This window comes from Hyperolius riggenbachi, chromosome 6, assembly GCF_040937935.1.
Source record: "Hyperolius riggenbachi isolate aHypRig1 chromosome 6, aHypRig1.pri, whole genome shotgun sequence".
Lineage (NCBI taxonomy): Eukaryota > Metazoa > Chordata > Amphibia > Anura > Hyperoliidae > Hyperolius > Hyperolius riggenbachi.
Genome location: NC_090651.1, coordinates 71,817,146 through 71,833,691, shown reverse-complemented (window position 1 = coordinate 71,833,691; position 16,546 = coordinate 71,817,146). Strand labels below are relative to the sequence as shown.

At 46.4% G+C, this 16,546-nt stretch overlaps 2 protein-coding genes across 2 annotated transcripts in view; one reads left to right on the top strand and one right to left on the bottom strand.

Annotated features, from left to right (window-relative positions):
* The window catches only part of IPP (intracisternal A particle-promoted polypeptide), a 25,887-nt gene extending 9,452 nt beyond the window's left edge, over positions 1-16,435 (bottom strand). Inside the window, exons 1-6 of the mRNA XM_068239496.1 lie at positions 16,063-16,435; positions 12,865-13,296; positions 10,904-11,059; positions 8,748-8,915; positions 5,749-5,886; positions 3,741-3,863 (exon numbers count right to left, since the gene is read on the bottom strand). Coding sequence (XP_068095597.1) covers positions 3,741-3,863; positions 5,749-5,886; positions 8,748-8,915; positions 10,904-11,059; positions 12,865-13,296; positions 16,063-16,354 — 1,309 coding nt within the window. The 5' untranslated portion in view covers positions 16,355-16,435. The remainder of the gene's footprint in view (positions 1-3,740; positions 3,864-5,748; positions 5,887-8,747; positions 8,916-10,903; positions 11,060-12,864; positions 13,297-16,062) is intronic.
* DPH2 (diphthamide biosynthesis 2) overlaps positions 16,207-16,546 on the top strand; it is a 28,993-nt gene continuing 28,653 nt past the window's right edge. Inside the window, exon 1 of the mRNA XM_068239497.1 lies at positions 16,207-16,546. The gene's annotated coding sequence lies outside the window, so the exon portion shown is untranslated.

Here is a 16,546-nt window from a genome sequence, read left to right as displayed (position 1 = left end):
AATAGGTCAACCTCCATATGTCTCTCACTTTGGTTTCACTTTAAATAAAAGCCACAGTGATGTCAGGTGATCACTGTCAAATAATAGCTAATGAGCAGGAAATTGTGTTCACCTCTTACCACCTTAGGGCCTGTTTCCACTACACGCAGATTGGATGCAGAATGGGTGCAAAAAACTGACTCCAATGAATGCCTAAAGGCTCTTTCACACCAGAGCCGTTTCTCAGCGTTTTAACGCAAAGTCATTTTACCTTTCACACCCGACGCTGCGTTTCGATGCATTGCGGTACTATGCACCCGGGAGCTGTTTCTCGTCGGGAATCTGCGTTTTCCCGTTGGGTTAATTAATACTACAGCTGCTACTCAGCGTCGCACCGCAGATTCCAGACGACAGCCAAAGGCTAGTCAACGCGTGCAGAAGAACTGCTCCTGCACGCAATGTTAGATGTGAAAGGAGCCTAAGGGCCTGTTTCCACTAAACACATTTTTTTCTGATGCAGATGTTCCCATAGGAATTCATTGGAGTCAGTTTTTCTGCATCCAATCTGCGTGTAGTGGAATCAGGCCCTTAATCATGAGTGACAAATGCCTGCAACTGGTATAAAATCTGGGCACAGGAAGTTTTGAATCTGGTAGTACCATTTAGGCTCCTTTTACACTTGGTGTGGTGCGATTGTTAACGATCGCACCGCACGTTATAGCCTAAAAAGTCGACACCGGCAATGCATTAAAATAAACCTGAACTGAAAATTAAAAGACAGAATAAACTCACACGTCATACTTACCTCATGTGTAGTCAGTTATAACTGATATATTTCAGTTTTGACAAAATCTTGTCAGAAATGGAAGGAATCGTAAAAAGAAAATGGTCAGCTTCTGAGAGGAACTGACGGGGAGTTAAAGTGACACTTAAGCCGAAAAAAATAAAAATAAAGTTTTACTCACCTGGGGCTTTCCTCAGCCCCCTGCAGCTGATCGGTGCCCTCGCCGTGTCCCTCTGATCCTCCCGTCCCCGCCGGCGGCTACTTCCGGTTTCGCAGTCACCGTCTGTCAGGCTGGGAACGTGAGTGATTCTTCGCGTTCCCAGCAACAATATCTCCCCCTATGCTGCTATTGCGCCCTTCCTTGCCGCAATAGCAGATTAGAGGGCGATATTGTGGCTGGGAACGCGAAGAATCACTCGTGTTCCCAGCCTGACGGACGGTGACGGCGAAACCGGAAGTAGTCGCCGGCGGGGACGGGAGGATCAGAGGGACACGGCGAGGGCACCGATCAGCTGCAGGGGGCTGAGGAAAGCCCCAGGTGAGTAAAACTCTTTTTTTTCCAGCTTAAGGTTCACTTAAGTATGTAATATTCATTTAATAATTTTACTCGCTTCAGGTTCACTTTACTTATAAAAAGGAGCCTTACTGGCTAACTTAAAAAGTTTCAAAGCATTTCAAAGCTTAAGCTTTTGACCCAATAATTTCTTTTTTAAACTTTACTTCCTGATACCTACTGAATGTGTTGAAAGCTTACTCTTGAAGACGATAAATGGCATCACCGGTAGGGCTGCACGATTTTAGGGAAAAATTGAAATTGCGATTTCGATTTTTTCACGATTTTTTTCAAAACAAGCTTTAGCACTAAATTCACAATGTACAGTAACATTTACAAACATGCACTGACAGAAAATGAAATGATATTATCAAACTGAGTGTAGTATGATGTCATTTTCTGTCATGTTTGTAAATGTTACTGCATTCATGCACAGAGTAATTTAATACAGTCCTGCGACAGAGAGAGAGAGTGGGGCAGGGAGAGACACACAGAGAGGGAGGGGAGAGAGAAGGAGAGAGAGAGTGGGAGGGAGGGAGAGAGGGATGGTGGCCTGGCTACTACAGAGGCTGGTGGACCGGGGCCACTGGTGGCACTGGCAGAGCTGACAGTGGCCGCAATGTTAGTGTGGCTGAGGGTGGTTGTGGCCATGATGTCCTGTGACCGAGAAAGAGGGGGAGAGAGAGACAGAGAGAAAGGGGAAGAGAGAGAGAGGGATAAAGTGACAGAGAGAGGGAGAGACAGAGAGAGACAGAGAGGGGAGAGAGAGACAGAAAGAGAGAGGGGGGGAGAGACAGAGGGGGCAGATAGATGGGGGGGGGGGGGGGGAAAGAGAGAGGGAGACAGAAAGAGAGAGGGGGAGAGACAAAGAGAGCAAGACAGAGAGGGGGAGAAAGAGAGAGACAGAGGGGGCAGATAACAGAGGGGGGAGATAGATGGGGGAGGCAGATGGGGGAGGCGAGAGACAGAGAGGGGGGAGAGAGAGACAGAGAGGGGGAGAAAGAGAGAGGGCAGATAGATGGGGGGAGAAAGAGCCAGAGAGAGGGAGGGAGGGAGACAGAAAGAGAGAGGGGGAGAGAGACAGAGAGGGGGGAGAGACAAAGAGAGCAAGACAGAGAGGGGGGGGAAAGAGAGACAGAGGGGGCAGATAACAGAGGGGAGGCGAGAGACAGAGAGGGGGAGGTGAGAGACAGAGAGGGGGAGGCGAGAGACAAAGAGGGGAGGTGAGAGACAGAGAGGGGAGGCGAGAGACAGAGAGGGGAGGCGAGAGACAGAGAGGGGAGGCGAGAGACAGAGAGGGGGAGGCGAGAGACAGAGAGGGGAGGCGAGAGACAGAGGCGAGAGACAGAGAGGGGAGGCGAGAGACATGGACGGGAGGCGAGAGACAGAGGAGGGGAGAGAGACAGAGTGGTGGGGAGAGAGGGAGGGGGAGATACAGAGTGGCCGGAGCTAGAGGTGGCCGCTGCACAAGGTGGAAGGACTGGCTGGGGGATCTCTGTTGGCAGGCTGAGGCCTCTCGCTCCCTGCCACCATTAAGTCCAGCAGGCACAGCAAAGTTGCTCACCGATGGCAGGCAGCGGGCATCCATTTCGCGCTGGAGGAAAGGGGACAGCGGCGGGCATCCATTTCGTGCTGTCGAGAAGGGGGCAGCGGCGGGCATCCATTTCGCGCTGGCGAGAAGGGGGCAGCGGCGGGCATCCATTTCGCGCTGGCGAGAAGGGGGCAGCGGCGGGCATCCATTTCGCTCTGGCAAGAAGGGGGCAGCGGCGGGCATACATTTTGCGCTGGCGGAAAGGGGGCAGCGGCATGTCGTCATTACTTCAAAGCGGGCGGCAGGCAGCGTGACTCCGGTCACTTCCGGATTCTGCCTCCGCCCGCACACCGGTCCAGCAGTGCATATTTGTGAATGAATGAGCCGGGCAGCAGGGGGGCGAGTCCAGTCTAGAGCGGCACACAGCGCCACCAATCACTAGATAGAGATAGTATGACGGCAGCGGTAGGCGGAGCTGTACCCTCTGTACAGATCCGCCTATCGCCTCCGTCATACCATCTCTATCTAGCTATTGGTGGCGCTGTGTGCTTCTCTGGACTGGACTCGCCCTCCCCTTGCTGCCCGGCTCATTGACATTCATAAATATGCACTGTCTTCTGCCAATCAGTGGCTCTCTATGACGGCGCGGCGGTAGGCGGGACAAAACCGACTAAACCGCAGCTACTGACGATCTGTAGATCGTCTGCACGTGAATTGCAGTTTCGGTTTAAAACCGCAAAACCGTGCAGCCCTAATCACCGGTTTCAAAAGTTTCCTACTTTAACTGACTGTTAATGGCACAATACTTTCCTGTGGTAAAATGCAATGATAAGGTAGTGAAAGGTCTTCTCTATACACACATTAATCCGTATTCATTTCTTAGCAATGATCACCTTGTCTCTCGCAGCAGGCAAAGTTATATCTTGGCACCGACATCTTCCCAACCAGCTGCCAGGCATTTTCCTCTGGTGAGAAGCGCTCAATGCTATTTCCAATCTCTGCGCCAACCCAACCTCCTGCAGAGAAGCACAACACAAAGGGCCAGATTTACCAAGAGTGTCTGAGACAAAATATTAGTAGGTTTTTAGATATACATGCAGAACTGTTTCAGGCATCTTAAGAAATCATTAGATAGTGCAGATTCCTTCTAAAACTGTTGTAAAATAGGAGGAGTTAGGAAGGTCTCTCAGACAGTGCAGTGTGTGAGGGGAATTGCTGTTGCTGAGGTAACCAACACACGTGCTATATTGATAGCAGCAGGCTCTGAGGAGGAATTCAGCAGGGGGGAGGAGCACATCACACATCATGTCTAGCCTGCACTCTGCAATCATGTCTAGCCTGTAGTTCTACACGTGTAGAACTGCTATCAAGCACTTCTTAATCTGCGCCAGTTTAGGGATGGATTTGCACGTTTCTTAACTGTAGTGCAGCTCTAGAAATTCATGCTAAATTGCCACTATTACCTAGGATTTAAGAAGGTTCTTATCATGCAGAACTGTTCTTCCTGCTGGTTAGAACAGATTAAGAAGAAAAAACTGTCGGTAATGCGTTGATAAATCTCCCCCAGTGAGTGTACAACTCAAACCACTGGAGCATACCAACTGTAGATTTCAAAGCAGCACAGCGGCACAGCACAGGAGGACATTGAGAGAGGAAACGGACTACAGGGGGCTGGAGGATGCCCCAGGTAAGTAAAAATCCTTTTGCTCCAGTCATCTCAGATTTACTTTAACCACTTTGCATCCCAGGGTTTTCCTGGCAATTTTGGTATTTCAGCTGTCACTATTGATACATTGTTAGATACTTTTTTATTACTTATGTCTTTAAAGTTGATAAATACATTGTTTTTTCCCAGACAATTTAGGCTTTCTTAAAATTATGTTTTTTAAAAGAATTTTTTAATTTTATAGGAATTTTACGAGGGAAAAATAGGCATATGTGAAAAAAATGCACATAGGGTGGCTTAGTTTATACAGGACAGGACTCTCACATACTGGAATCTTTAGGTGGACAAATTAGGACACAAGAGTCATGACGAAGAATCCGAAAACTTTTGGCTTATATTGATCTTATCTGACACAACTGATTGGTTCACAAAATTTGGTTCACACTGGCACTTTCACGAAAAGGGATCAGTGAAAATGGATCTAATTTCCATTCGAACGGATCTGTTCCCTTCAGTTCCGTTTCCCCATATCCCCCCAGACCCCCATCACCAAGTAATTTTTTGCTGGCTACAACAGTCAGTTTACTAGCTGGTGTGTTTCCAGGATTTGTTTCTCATTGCCGTCCATGCAGTGCTTCAGCGATCGTTTACGTTCCCTCGGGCTCCGTGGTCCGGGGAAAAAAATAAATAAATTTAAAAAAAAAATCAAAAAAAAAAATCGCAGCACCAAACTTGCGGTTCGTTCAGCGGAGCATGAGTAACGGATCCGTTCGAATGCACCAATGCGAATGGATCCATAGGTTAACAATGGATCTGTTCGCATTTATTATGTTACAATCCGTGACAGGGCCATTTTTTGGAGCCAGTGTGAACCCGGTCTTAGCACTGAGAGCAATCCAATTTCAATGGAATAGATTCCATTGAATGTGTTTTTTTGTAGTTTGCTCCAAAAAAAAAAAAAATTAGACAGCTTGCTGCACATTTTTGCACCACTATTCTATTACCCATTTAATAATAAATTGTTAATTACCCTAGACAGCATTTGATATCCTTGTGGAAATAGGACCTTTTAATTCAGGGAAAGGTTGGAGTTACCCACACACCTGCTGAGCACTGTGTATGTCTGTGAGATGTATTCAACTGAATTAAAGTAGCACTGATATTGAGGCAGATGGACTGTGAGTTGAGGCTGAGAGAGAACTGTGCACCAGTGTACTACAGTGAGAAGCACTCACCCATGGCATAAATGGCTCCATGACAGGAACACACCGCAAGGCCACAACGCGGCTGGTTCATTGAGGGAACTGCAGTCCACTGCTTACTGACTGGATCATAGCACTCCACACAGTCAAATATCATGGAGTCCTTCTCACCTGAGGATCAAAAGTCTGTTAGTGTTGCGAGTAACCATATTACATTTTTAGGCTCTTTATCTGAAATTGGACCTATAGTCCAGTATTACCTTGTGCCCTGAACATAAAACAAAGAGCCCATTACTTCTGTCGTATCATAGAAAAACCTCAGTAGTTAGCAAGTCCAAAGTGAAGATACTGGCAGGTAGTGATGGTCTTGTCTAGGAGAATTCCAAGAGAAGCATGTGATTCGTTTGATCAGCTGACAGATTTGCAAAGCATCCTGCTTTAGCACATGATCTGACCAAACTGATCACATGCTTCCCCAATAGTTCTCCTAGACATGACCATCACTACTGGCAGGTCATAAAGGCAGGACTTACTCCGTTTCCTGCCATTGCTGTAGATCAGGGGTGTCCAAAGTCCGTTTTGAAGGCCAAACACTGGCCCTCCAGGCTTTTTCCAGTGGCCCCCAAAGCTCTTGTGAGGCTTTATTTGCATGCATAATGCAGTATGTCCTTCCCTCTTCACTTCTGGCCGGTGCATACCGATCGGCTCAGAAGCACGCTGATTTCTCTGCCTCCTCTGCGCTGTGTGTGCGCTCCATTACAGCGCACACACTCATAATCGATAATCATGTGACGCTAAGTGTAATCAAGCGCACACGCAACGCAGAGGAGGCAGAGGAATCAGCATGCTTCTGAGCCGATCGGTATGCACCGGCCAGAAGTGAAGAGGGAAGGATATACTGCGCACACGGCAGGGCGCAGTATGTCCGGGTGGGGGGTCAAGTGAGTGGGCACACACCGGGAGGAATATTAGAGGAACGAGGCAGACGGAGGGGGGCAGGAGAAGCGAAAGGTATTTACTCGTAATCCCCCACACACTGCCGCAATCAAATTTTTAGCTGTGGTATCCTTTAACTACACTGTGACTGTTTCCTGTTTTATGAATGGACGTGGCCGCTGATCGCGGTCACGTCCATTCATTCCAGGCATTGCGATTGGGTAGAGGACCCCTCGGTCCTCTTCCCCAATCATGGAACATGGAGTCCCGACGAGTAACGGCGGCGGGAGCGGCACGCACACGTGCGGAGCGGCAGCGGGAGTGAGCGATTTATTAAAATGTCCTGTTGCCGTAAACAGGCTCAAGCAGGACGTTTTAATTCAGTCAGTTTGCCATTAATGTTTAGTGCCAACCTTTGTCACTGCACTGGCTCCCTTCCAGCTCTCCTGTAGTACCATAAGAATTAGTATAGAACTAGAAATAAATTGCAGCCTGAGTGTATACTCAGTATACATTGGAAAATGTCAGCCATTTTTTGTTGTCTTACAGTGATTAAAGGAGTGATCCAAGCTGGAAAAAAAAAAAGATCCATTTACCTGGGGCTTCCTCCAGCCCGTGGCAGCCGTCCTGTGCCCTCGCCGTGGCTCCCGGTCTTCTCCGCTGCCGGAGCCGACATCGCCAGGTCGTGTTCCGGGTCAGCGTCTTCTGCGCTCCACGGCGCGGGTCACATGGCCTCTCCAACGTCATCAAGACAGTACTCCGCAGGCGCAGAACTACTGCGCCTGCATAGTACCGTTCCCGATGACACTACTAAACAGAGGTTGCAGTCAATGAATGCTGGGATAGAAGAAGTATGGACAATGGCGCTCTGGTCCTTGATATACATTTTTCTAAATGGCAATCCAGTGGACCACAATGCATCCTCATTAGCTCTCTAACTGTGGTTGGCCAACAGAATGTGTCACTTGTATCCTAGCTATAATACGAAGTCACTTCTGGTTGAAATTCCATTATTTACTTTTTCTGAAAATGTATATTAAATTCATATTTAGCATAGTTTTTTTAAATTTTTTTTTACTAGCAAGCTTTTAGATTCCTTTCAATCCTTTACAAATCCCAGTGGTTTTGGCTACCCATCAACCATCTGTGTACTCTCAGACTATTTACCAAGTCCAACCATACCGCTATATTAATCCATGCCTTACACTAATGAGGGTCAATGAGCCGGTAACAGCTTTATGCAAGTTGGATTACATGAATTAATAGTCTATTGGTATACTGCACACCAGTGGCTCTGATGCCTGTGTGCTGTGAGGTGGCTGTCTCTGGTTCACAAACCCACAACCATGGTGCTGCGATCAAGTCACCAACCCCAAAGCGTAGAGCAGGACTGCTTCTCCACTTTCTTTACTCCCTCGGTGCGCTGGTCACTGCTGAAGGAGCATAGAGAGCTTGATGGGGCTTCCAGACCACCCATTCAGGTCAGCACAGCTGCATGCATGTAGCATAGAGTGGTTGATGGGTAAGTTGGATAGGCAGCACCATCAAGCTGTCTATGGTGGGTGATACGTTGGTGGGCATGGGTTCATCTGACAGTGGAAATGGGGGGGGCCTAGCCGGGGAACAGGGGCAGCAAGCATACTTGCGGAGCAGTTCAACAGGTGAACCCACGTTCATATCAGGATGGGTGGGATCAATGCGGGTGGAGTTCAGTGCGCAAGAACTTCTGTGCTTATAGGCTAAGATGTAAATCCAGCCCTGATTGCAGGGAAGGCACTTTCCACCTATCAGTCAGGTATAGATGCCAAAAAAGTCACTAAAGCAGAATTCCTACACATTTTTTTTAACAATAAAACAGGAAAGATTTGTAACTTCTGCCAGGTTTAACTGTCATTTGTTCCCTCACTTCAATTAAGCTGTGACAAAAAATGAGCGCATTTTTCCCAACTGGACAGAAATAGCATCCTAATGGAATCTCTAAGCCTTCCCTACTTTACTAATAATATTAGTGGAGTAGAGTGCCATTTTTATGACATTTCAGCTGGTTCTTATTATAAAGAGAATGATATTATTAAGTGAAGTTTTCCTGCCGATACCTCCCACCACGTAGATCCTGCCCTCCAGAACGGCGGCACTCATCCCGCAGCGAGCTTGGTGCAGAGATGACACAGTGCTCCAGTACTGACTGAAGGTATCAAAGCGTTCTACACAGCTTAGAGCTCTGCTGTCGCTCCAACGTCCACCTTGCAGGCGAGTGTATCCCCCTGAATGAGAGAAGAGACATGTTCCTCAGTCATATTCATTACAGTATGTCACCTGCTATTTTCAGAATGATACATGGATCAGAGTCTAAAAGTCCACTTAAAGTAAACCTGAGATGTAATAAAAGAAGAAATGTATACATACCTGGGGCTTCCTCCAGCCCCCTTCAGGCTGTTCGGTCCCCCATCGTCGTCCTTCGCCACCTGGATCCTCTGCTACGGGTCCCGGTAATTTGGCCAGTCGGGGCGTAGTCCCCGGAACCATTCTGCCCCAGGTATGCATACATTTTTTCTTTTGTTACATCTCAGGTAGCCGAGGTGAGAGGGATGGAGGCTGACAGATTTATTTCCTTTTAAAAATGCACATTGCCTGGCTGTCCTGCTGATCATCTGGTTCTAATACTTATAGCCATAGACCCTGAACAAGCATATGCAGATCAGATATCTATGACAAATCTGACAAGATTAGCTGCATGCTTTTTTCAGGTGTGCGATTTAGACCCTACTGACCAGAAAGATCAGCAGAAGGAAATAAATATGGCAGCTTTCATAGGTATAGGATAATCTACCAATCCATGCCTGTTTAAATTTCCTTTAATTATGGCAAGTGGTGTACGTATGTGTACGCCACCAGCGAGTTTGGCGCAGGGTGAGCTGCCAAGCAGGGTGAGCTGAATGACGGCTCAACCTGCTGCCACTCAAATTCAGGGCGGCGTAAAATACTATTCCCCCTCCGAGTCATAGCAACTCAGAGGGAGAAGCCATTCTGGGTCCACCGATCGCCGGAATCGCAAATTACTCATGCGCAGGGCGCACACTTTATCACAAGTCAGGTGCCAAACAGCCAGCACAGGGCGCAAAAAGCACCTGCTACAATTGGGTGTGCAGGAAACAGTTTTATCTCTCGGTATAGTGGAAGGATGGCTTCCAGAGAAAGATCCTAGTAAGCTGATTACTAGATGCTATTCTGCCTTGATGGAATGTGAGTATATGCAGGAAGAGGTATGGAAAATCAGGGAAAATGTTCCTACACTTTGAAAGGAACCCGAGGTGAGAAACACACAGAGGATGCCATATTTATTTCCTTTTAAACAATACCAGTTGCCTGGCATCCCGCTGATCTTTCATGTAATGATATTGTCTGAATCACACACCTGAAAGCATGAGGCAAATCCAGTCAAACTTTAGTCAAGCATCTGATCTGCATGTCTGTTCAGGGTCTATGACTAAAGGTGCCTATACATCAGACGATGTATGGGCAGATTGACCGAGAGAGAGTTCTGTCTCTGATCGGAGAGATCTGTCGCCTGCCCATAGACCGCAGGCCGATTCCTGATAAATTTCATGCTGAAAACGATCCGGAATCAGCCTTGTGACGCCTCATCCACTGCCTCGCTGGCCCGGTGCTTTCCCCCAATGGTGAATGTGCCCCCTGGTGCCCAATGCACTATATATTACCTGTCCGCATCTGCCGCTGACTCCTGGACCCTTCCTTCATCCATGAACGTGCCCCATGTGGTTACCGGAGTAGCGTGGGCGGAGCCAGCAGTGGATTCAGACAGGTAATGTACAGTGCACTGGGGGGGGGGGGGTTCTGTCACTCTTGCTGATATCACTCACCATTACCACGGCACACCCAACCAGCCATGATGGTGATGTCCGATCGATTCATGCCACCAATTTTGCCCCGAAATCGATTACATCGTTAATCGGGCATGCACTTGGCAACACTGTTTTTCATCCAATTCAATTATAATAATTGAATTGGATGGTTGATCGGCCGCCAAATTGCCAGATTGGCCAACTTAAACGCATTAGAATCAGAGGATCAGCAGGACTTCCGCATTGTACATTGTTTAAAGGAAATAAATATGTCATCCTCCATATGTCTCTCACTTCTGTTTCCCTTTAATATGGATGCCAGTATCATCACTCATTTTTATGTCAGCTGTGATATGCTTATCAAACCCTTAAACCATTAAGTCACTTACCAATCGCATAGAGGAATTTGCGAGCTTTTCTCCGGGGCCGCACACGTGATGGCTGAAGGAAGCTGCAGAGTTTGCGGTCTTTGGTGGAAAGGCTGGATTCACAGTATTCCCTTAGTAGTGTCTGCAGTGCCACCCGCAGGCTGAAGTCTGTTACCTCTGAAAAGGCAGACAGAGATTAACTATGGACAGCTCCTGAAATTTGTCATAAAGCTCCAATGTCCCCAAGCATTCTCCTCATTATTTATTGATATCTTAATGTTTTTTTCTGTTCTATTGCACCTCAAATCTAATGCTAAACCTGTCTAGGAGAACTTATGGAAAAGCATGTGATCCTTTTCGTCATGTGATTGACATTTAAGTCTCAGATTTGTTAGTCATGATCATGTGCTAAAGCAGGATGTGATCACAGCAAGAGCCTTGTAAATCTAACAGCTGATCAAACAGATCACATGCTTCTCCACGAGTTCTCCTAGACATCACCATCACTACTCAAATCTTATCAAAATAGTGAATGGGTAAGGACTCATTCAAACAGGAACAATCCCCGCTGCTCCACGCTCAGCCAAACCCACCTGTGGCAGCAATGGTGTGCAGTGTGGACCTATTCCATAAAGTTGAACATGTATCAGGTTTGCAAAAATGTTCTTACAATGTAATGCTATCAGAAAATTCCCTTTGCATTTCAATTTGACACTTGCCATGTATTTCCAAAAATGACAGTAGGCTTAAATTTCACTGATTTCCTACTCTGGAATCTGTACTCTGCATTGTTTTGAGTACAGCCAACCCAGTTACATGCCTCTTCCTGCAGGAGGGAATTGCTGCACAGACCAGAAATTGGAGACTGCCAGCATTTTCACAGGTGGCCATGTTCAACTATGCTGCAGCTTGGAGAAATTGCCCTCGAGCAGGAAATATCATACCTGTGTTTCCCCAAAAATAAGACAGTGTCTTATATTAATTTTTGCTCCAAAAGATGTGGTAGGGCTTATTTTCAGGGGATATCTTATATTTCTATCAGGAAGTGTCTCTCAGCAGAACAATTCCTTTGCACTGTGCTGTTCTTGGATTTGAAAGTATGCTACTGTAGTGATCAGGCACCTGCCCTGTCATCCCTGCACACATCTGATAAACTTGCTGTGTGCTGGGATGACAGGACTGGTGCCCGATCGGAACTGCACCGCTGTGGCCCCGCTTGCTGCCGCCTCTTCCTCCTCTTTAACTGCTGCTAGGACTTATTTTCGGGGTAGGGATTATATTTCAAGCATACTCAAAATTCCACCTAGGGCTGATTTTCAGGGTAGGTCTTATTTGTAGGGAAAAGAAAGTAACTGAGGATTAGCCTAACAAGGATTTTTTTACAGAGGTGGTGCTGATGTTTCTTGCTCGAGGAGCCTAATCTCCAATGGTGTCTCTGAAAATCTGCTTTAAACACACTAATGCAAATCTTTTTACTTAAAGAACATCTGAGGTGAAAATAAACTTACGACAAAAACAATTATATCTATCCTCCTTCACTTAAAAATGACTTGTTTAGATATCCCACAGTTTTATTTTATATTTAAATCTAGTTTTTACTGTTTCATTGTCTCTGCTTAATGTCACCTTCATTGAAGTATGCCAGAGCTCAAATCTATGAATTATTGACCCTTTTAATCTCTTTCCTGCTCTCAGAAGCCATTTAATGACAGAAAAGTATTTTATAACTTTAATTACTTATCACTAGAGGGTTATGCTATAGTCTGACTCGGACAGAAACTGTCACTTGGGTACCTGATGTTTAACGCTTTCAGGCAGAGAAAGAAAAAAAAAGGAACACAGCCTAGTTATTTGTGTGCTTGGCACTGTACATACACATGTCTATCTCATCATGTCTCCTCGGATGTCCTTTAAGGATGTACATTAGTTTTCTTATCCTCCAGTCCGAGTGATATTCCCTTTTTGTTCTGTCATTTCTTTACCTTCGATGTCCTTCTGAAGTCTCTGAGGAGGCAGGAGGGGGAACCTCACAGGCTCCAGGACCTCCACTACATGTCTCTTGCGTACCGCTACGTCTTTCTGAAGCCAGGTCATTGCAGCAGCGAACACCTGATGCTCGTCTTCAATGCAGAGCTCCTCGCTGCGGAGGAGGCGGGTCAGCTGATCTTTGCTGAGGTTCTGAAACTCGTCCACTTGCCGGACCTCTGGGAAGTGAGCATGGATGTAGCTTTCAGTGAACTCCAGCAGAGGCTGACAGGCCAGCTGCTCTGAGAACTGGAAAAAGCCGACGCAATTGGCCACCTCAATCTGCTCCTTTAAGAAGTCGCAGCACAACTGGACCACATCATGCAGCTGCAGCATGTCGGCTGCGGTCATCAGTTCCTGTACATTCTCTGTGCTGATGTATACAGAGCCTGAAAGCAAACACACAGCTATTACACGGAAGCTCTATACATTACAACCTGTTGTGAATTACAATCTTCAGCAAACTTCTGTTCTGTTATTATTAAAGAGAATATGTAATTAAAAATGGAGGGGGAAGCCTCTGAATCCTAAACAGACTTACTCCATCCACCTCAGCCAGCCCGATCCAGTGAAAAGATCCTCGAACAGTCCACAACAATAACAGTAGCCTGCCTGCGCTTGTGCCTGGGCAGTAGTACGGACCCGATCGGGCCCGGCTAGTACAAAAGAAGCCTGGCCTGATTATCGTTTTTGTTTCTGCTTATTACAATTTCTTTCTTATGGGTGTTGCCCCTTCTTCTTAAAGGCAAGCCATTTTATATTTATTACATACATGCTTATTTTTTCGGGCGCCTTCTCCCTCCCAGTGATATTGTTTACAGCCCCCTAGCTATTAGAGGTTGCTGTCAATTGTGTGTTTTGTGTACCCAAACAATCGTATTTTCTGGAGTGCGACCCATACATTTGAAGACAAAGAGCCTGAGTGGGGATGAGATTTCCTCACTTGTTTTTATACTGGCTGCTGGTCTTGCAACCCACCTTTGTGAGTACCTCATCACTTTGTATTATACTACACCATGACGCCTGGAACCCACTAGAGCGATTTTGTGAGCATTTAGTGAGAGATTCCCCTAAACGCTCAGCTATTGTTAATGGATGGGCCAAATTCCACTGGAGCCATTGCGATTACCAAAACGCAGGACATGCAGCATTTTTAGCGTTTCTGCAATGTAAAGTATATAAACGCTGGCATAATCGCTCATCAAAACCTACACATAGCGATTTTGCTAGCGTTTTGAAGTTACTGCCCACTGTAAAATAATTCAGATTAATTGAAAGGACCAATCAGAATTAAAACCGCTAATTGCTACACAACTGCTGGCAAACAGAATACACTTTTTAAAATCGCTGCCAAAAACGCTCACAGAAAACGCTAGCGATTGCGATTAGCGACTGTGTTTTGTAGTGGGTTCCAGGCCTAAGGGTCTCTTCTCTGTGTTTTTCCTGTATCTGTAGGACGTCTTGGGACTCCTCTGGACTACACACCTCCCCACATGGTCTCCCAGAATGCTCTGAGGAGGAGAATTCAGCATTATTTTTATTACCCATTCAGTTACCATATCTGCTTTTGTGCACAAGTAATATTGCCGGTATACAAATTACAAGGTCCCAAAGTACAAATTTTAATATATAAATACAGCAGCTATCTAGTGAAAATTTCGTATCTGTTTCTGCTTGTCAGCTCAGTATAGTTTTGTGGCTGGCTGTATAGTAATTGTAGCAACTGAGGAATGTAAACAAAAGATAATGTTATTGCCTCTTTGGAGGATGTGGATGACAAGCTGAAGGAGCTTTTCACTGCAGAACAAAGTACTGTTTAAAGGGAACCTGCACACTAGTCACCGACCTGCCAACCAGGAAATATCTTTACGGGGGTTTTAGAGGAGAACGAAGCGGGATGGAAGAGAACAGGGGGAGCGATGGGCATGAGGACGGCTTCCTGCACATGCCTGCTCCCCTTGTTTTTAAAATATGCGACTGCTAAGGTGTCCTTCAATATTTGGTTATAAACCTAATAAAAAAAACTTCACTTTCTAAAGTACACATATAATCTGTTGAATTCTATTTTAGCTAGTTACTGAACTACTGCTGCTTTCAACGACCTATGCATGAATCATATAGTTTTATATCAAATACAGTTTATAGAGCCCCCAATACTTTCTGTCTCCAGCCCTTACCTCCTTAGGCACACGCTAAACATCCTTTGACAGTCATTCTGTACTGTCTCTGCCCAGAAACAAGCATGTGTACAGATGCTTCCTAGTAGCGTTTAGTGATCAGACACACCAGTATACAATAAAGCATAAACAGGTGCATTCATTTATACTTACCCCACTCCTAGAGTAACTGCCCTTCGTCCCTCCTCCTTTCTTCCCTGAACATTTCATGCACCTTGGCTCTAGCTCAGAACCATGTCTGTACAGTGCTCCTTTTGAGAACCCTGTACAGACACGCTCGTACATTGCTGAGCAATGATCACTAAGGGCAGGCCTGGATTTATATCACAGGAGCCTATAGGCACAGATGTCCTGGCACCCTAGACTTCACCCTCCAAGTCGAACCACTGGCTGGCCCAGCTGTCGCTTCTCCCTTACTTCCCTTGCCTATCATAACTACAGGTGTCCCTTTGCATTAGGTAGCCAGAGGTGCCCTCAGTATTAAGTAGTTAGATGTGCCCCTGACTGAAGAGAGATCTCATCAGTGGAATGCCAAGAGCTGGGTAAGATACCTCTCATTTACACTCTGCTCAGGACTGCACATAGGTAAGGAGGCGCTCAGGGAGGGGAGTGAGCCGCATTTCCATAAACAGGCGCCTGTAGGCATATGCCTACAGTGCCTTTATGGTAAATCCGGTGTTCCAACATTCCGAGCGAAGCGAGGACCAAGCCCGCAGCCCAACGAGCGGGCAAGGGGACACCGATTCTACTTAAAAGGACTATATAACGTTAAATGTATGCTATTCTGTCGGGTATGCTAAAATATTGGAACACCGGTCCTGGTTAAAAGCAACGCTAAACTCACATGGGAAAGACCCTCTATCCTTTTGATACAACCTGTCTGTCAGATACTGATCTGTAGAGTGCCACAGAATGTTATCACTGAGTAAATCAATAACACTAATAAACTGGTCATACATCTCGACTAAGGTGGCTTACCTGAATAAATGTAATCCAGTATAAGATGGAAGCTTTCCGGTTCCACTTCTTTAATCTGGACCACATCATCGGAAGACTCCTTTAAGCCACCGGACAACAATGCTGAAAAGTATGGGCTGCTAGCAGCCAAAACCAGTCTGTGCACTGCAAACACGGAGGAGCCGATGCGGATGTGGAGGTCACAGAAATCCCCCTGTTGCCTTAATTTGTTCATCTGGTGCAGGACAACCTGGGCGTGTTTATCAACAGAGCGAAGAGAGCCGCTGGGTCTGTCTGCACATCCTGAAGCCATTATACACTTTAGATCTTATGGATCTGGAAAGAGAAATTACATCAGTCAGAAGGGACAGGCGGAATGATATGCAGGAAGCCGCATCACCCACGGTCTTCACTTAGTCCGGCAGGAGCACACAACACATGTGATGTGTGAAGGGTTGGAGCTCTTGTAGCGACTAGCGAGAGACAGAGAAGCATGCTTACATCG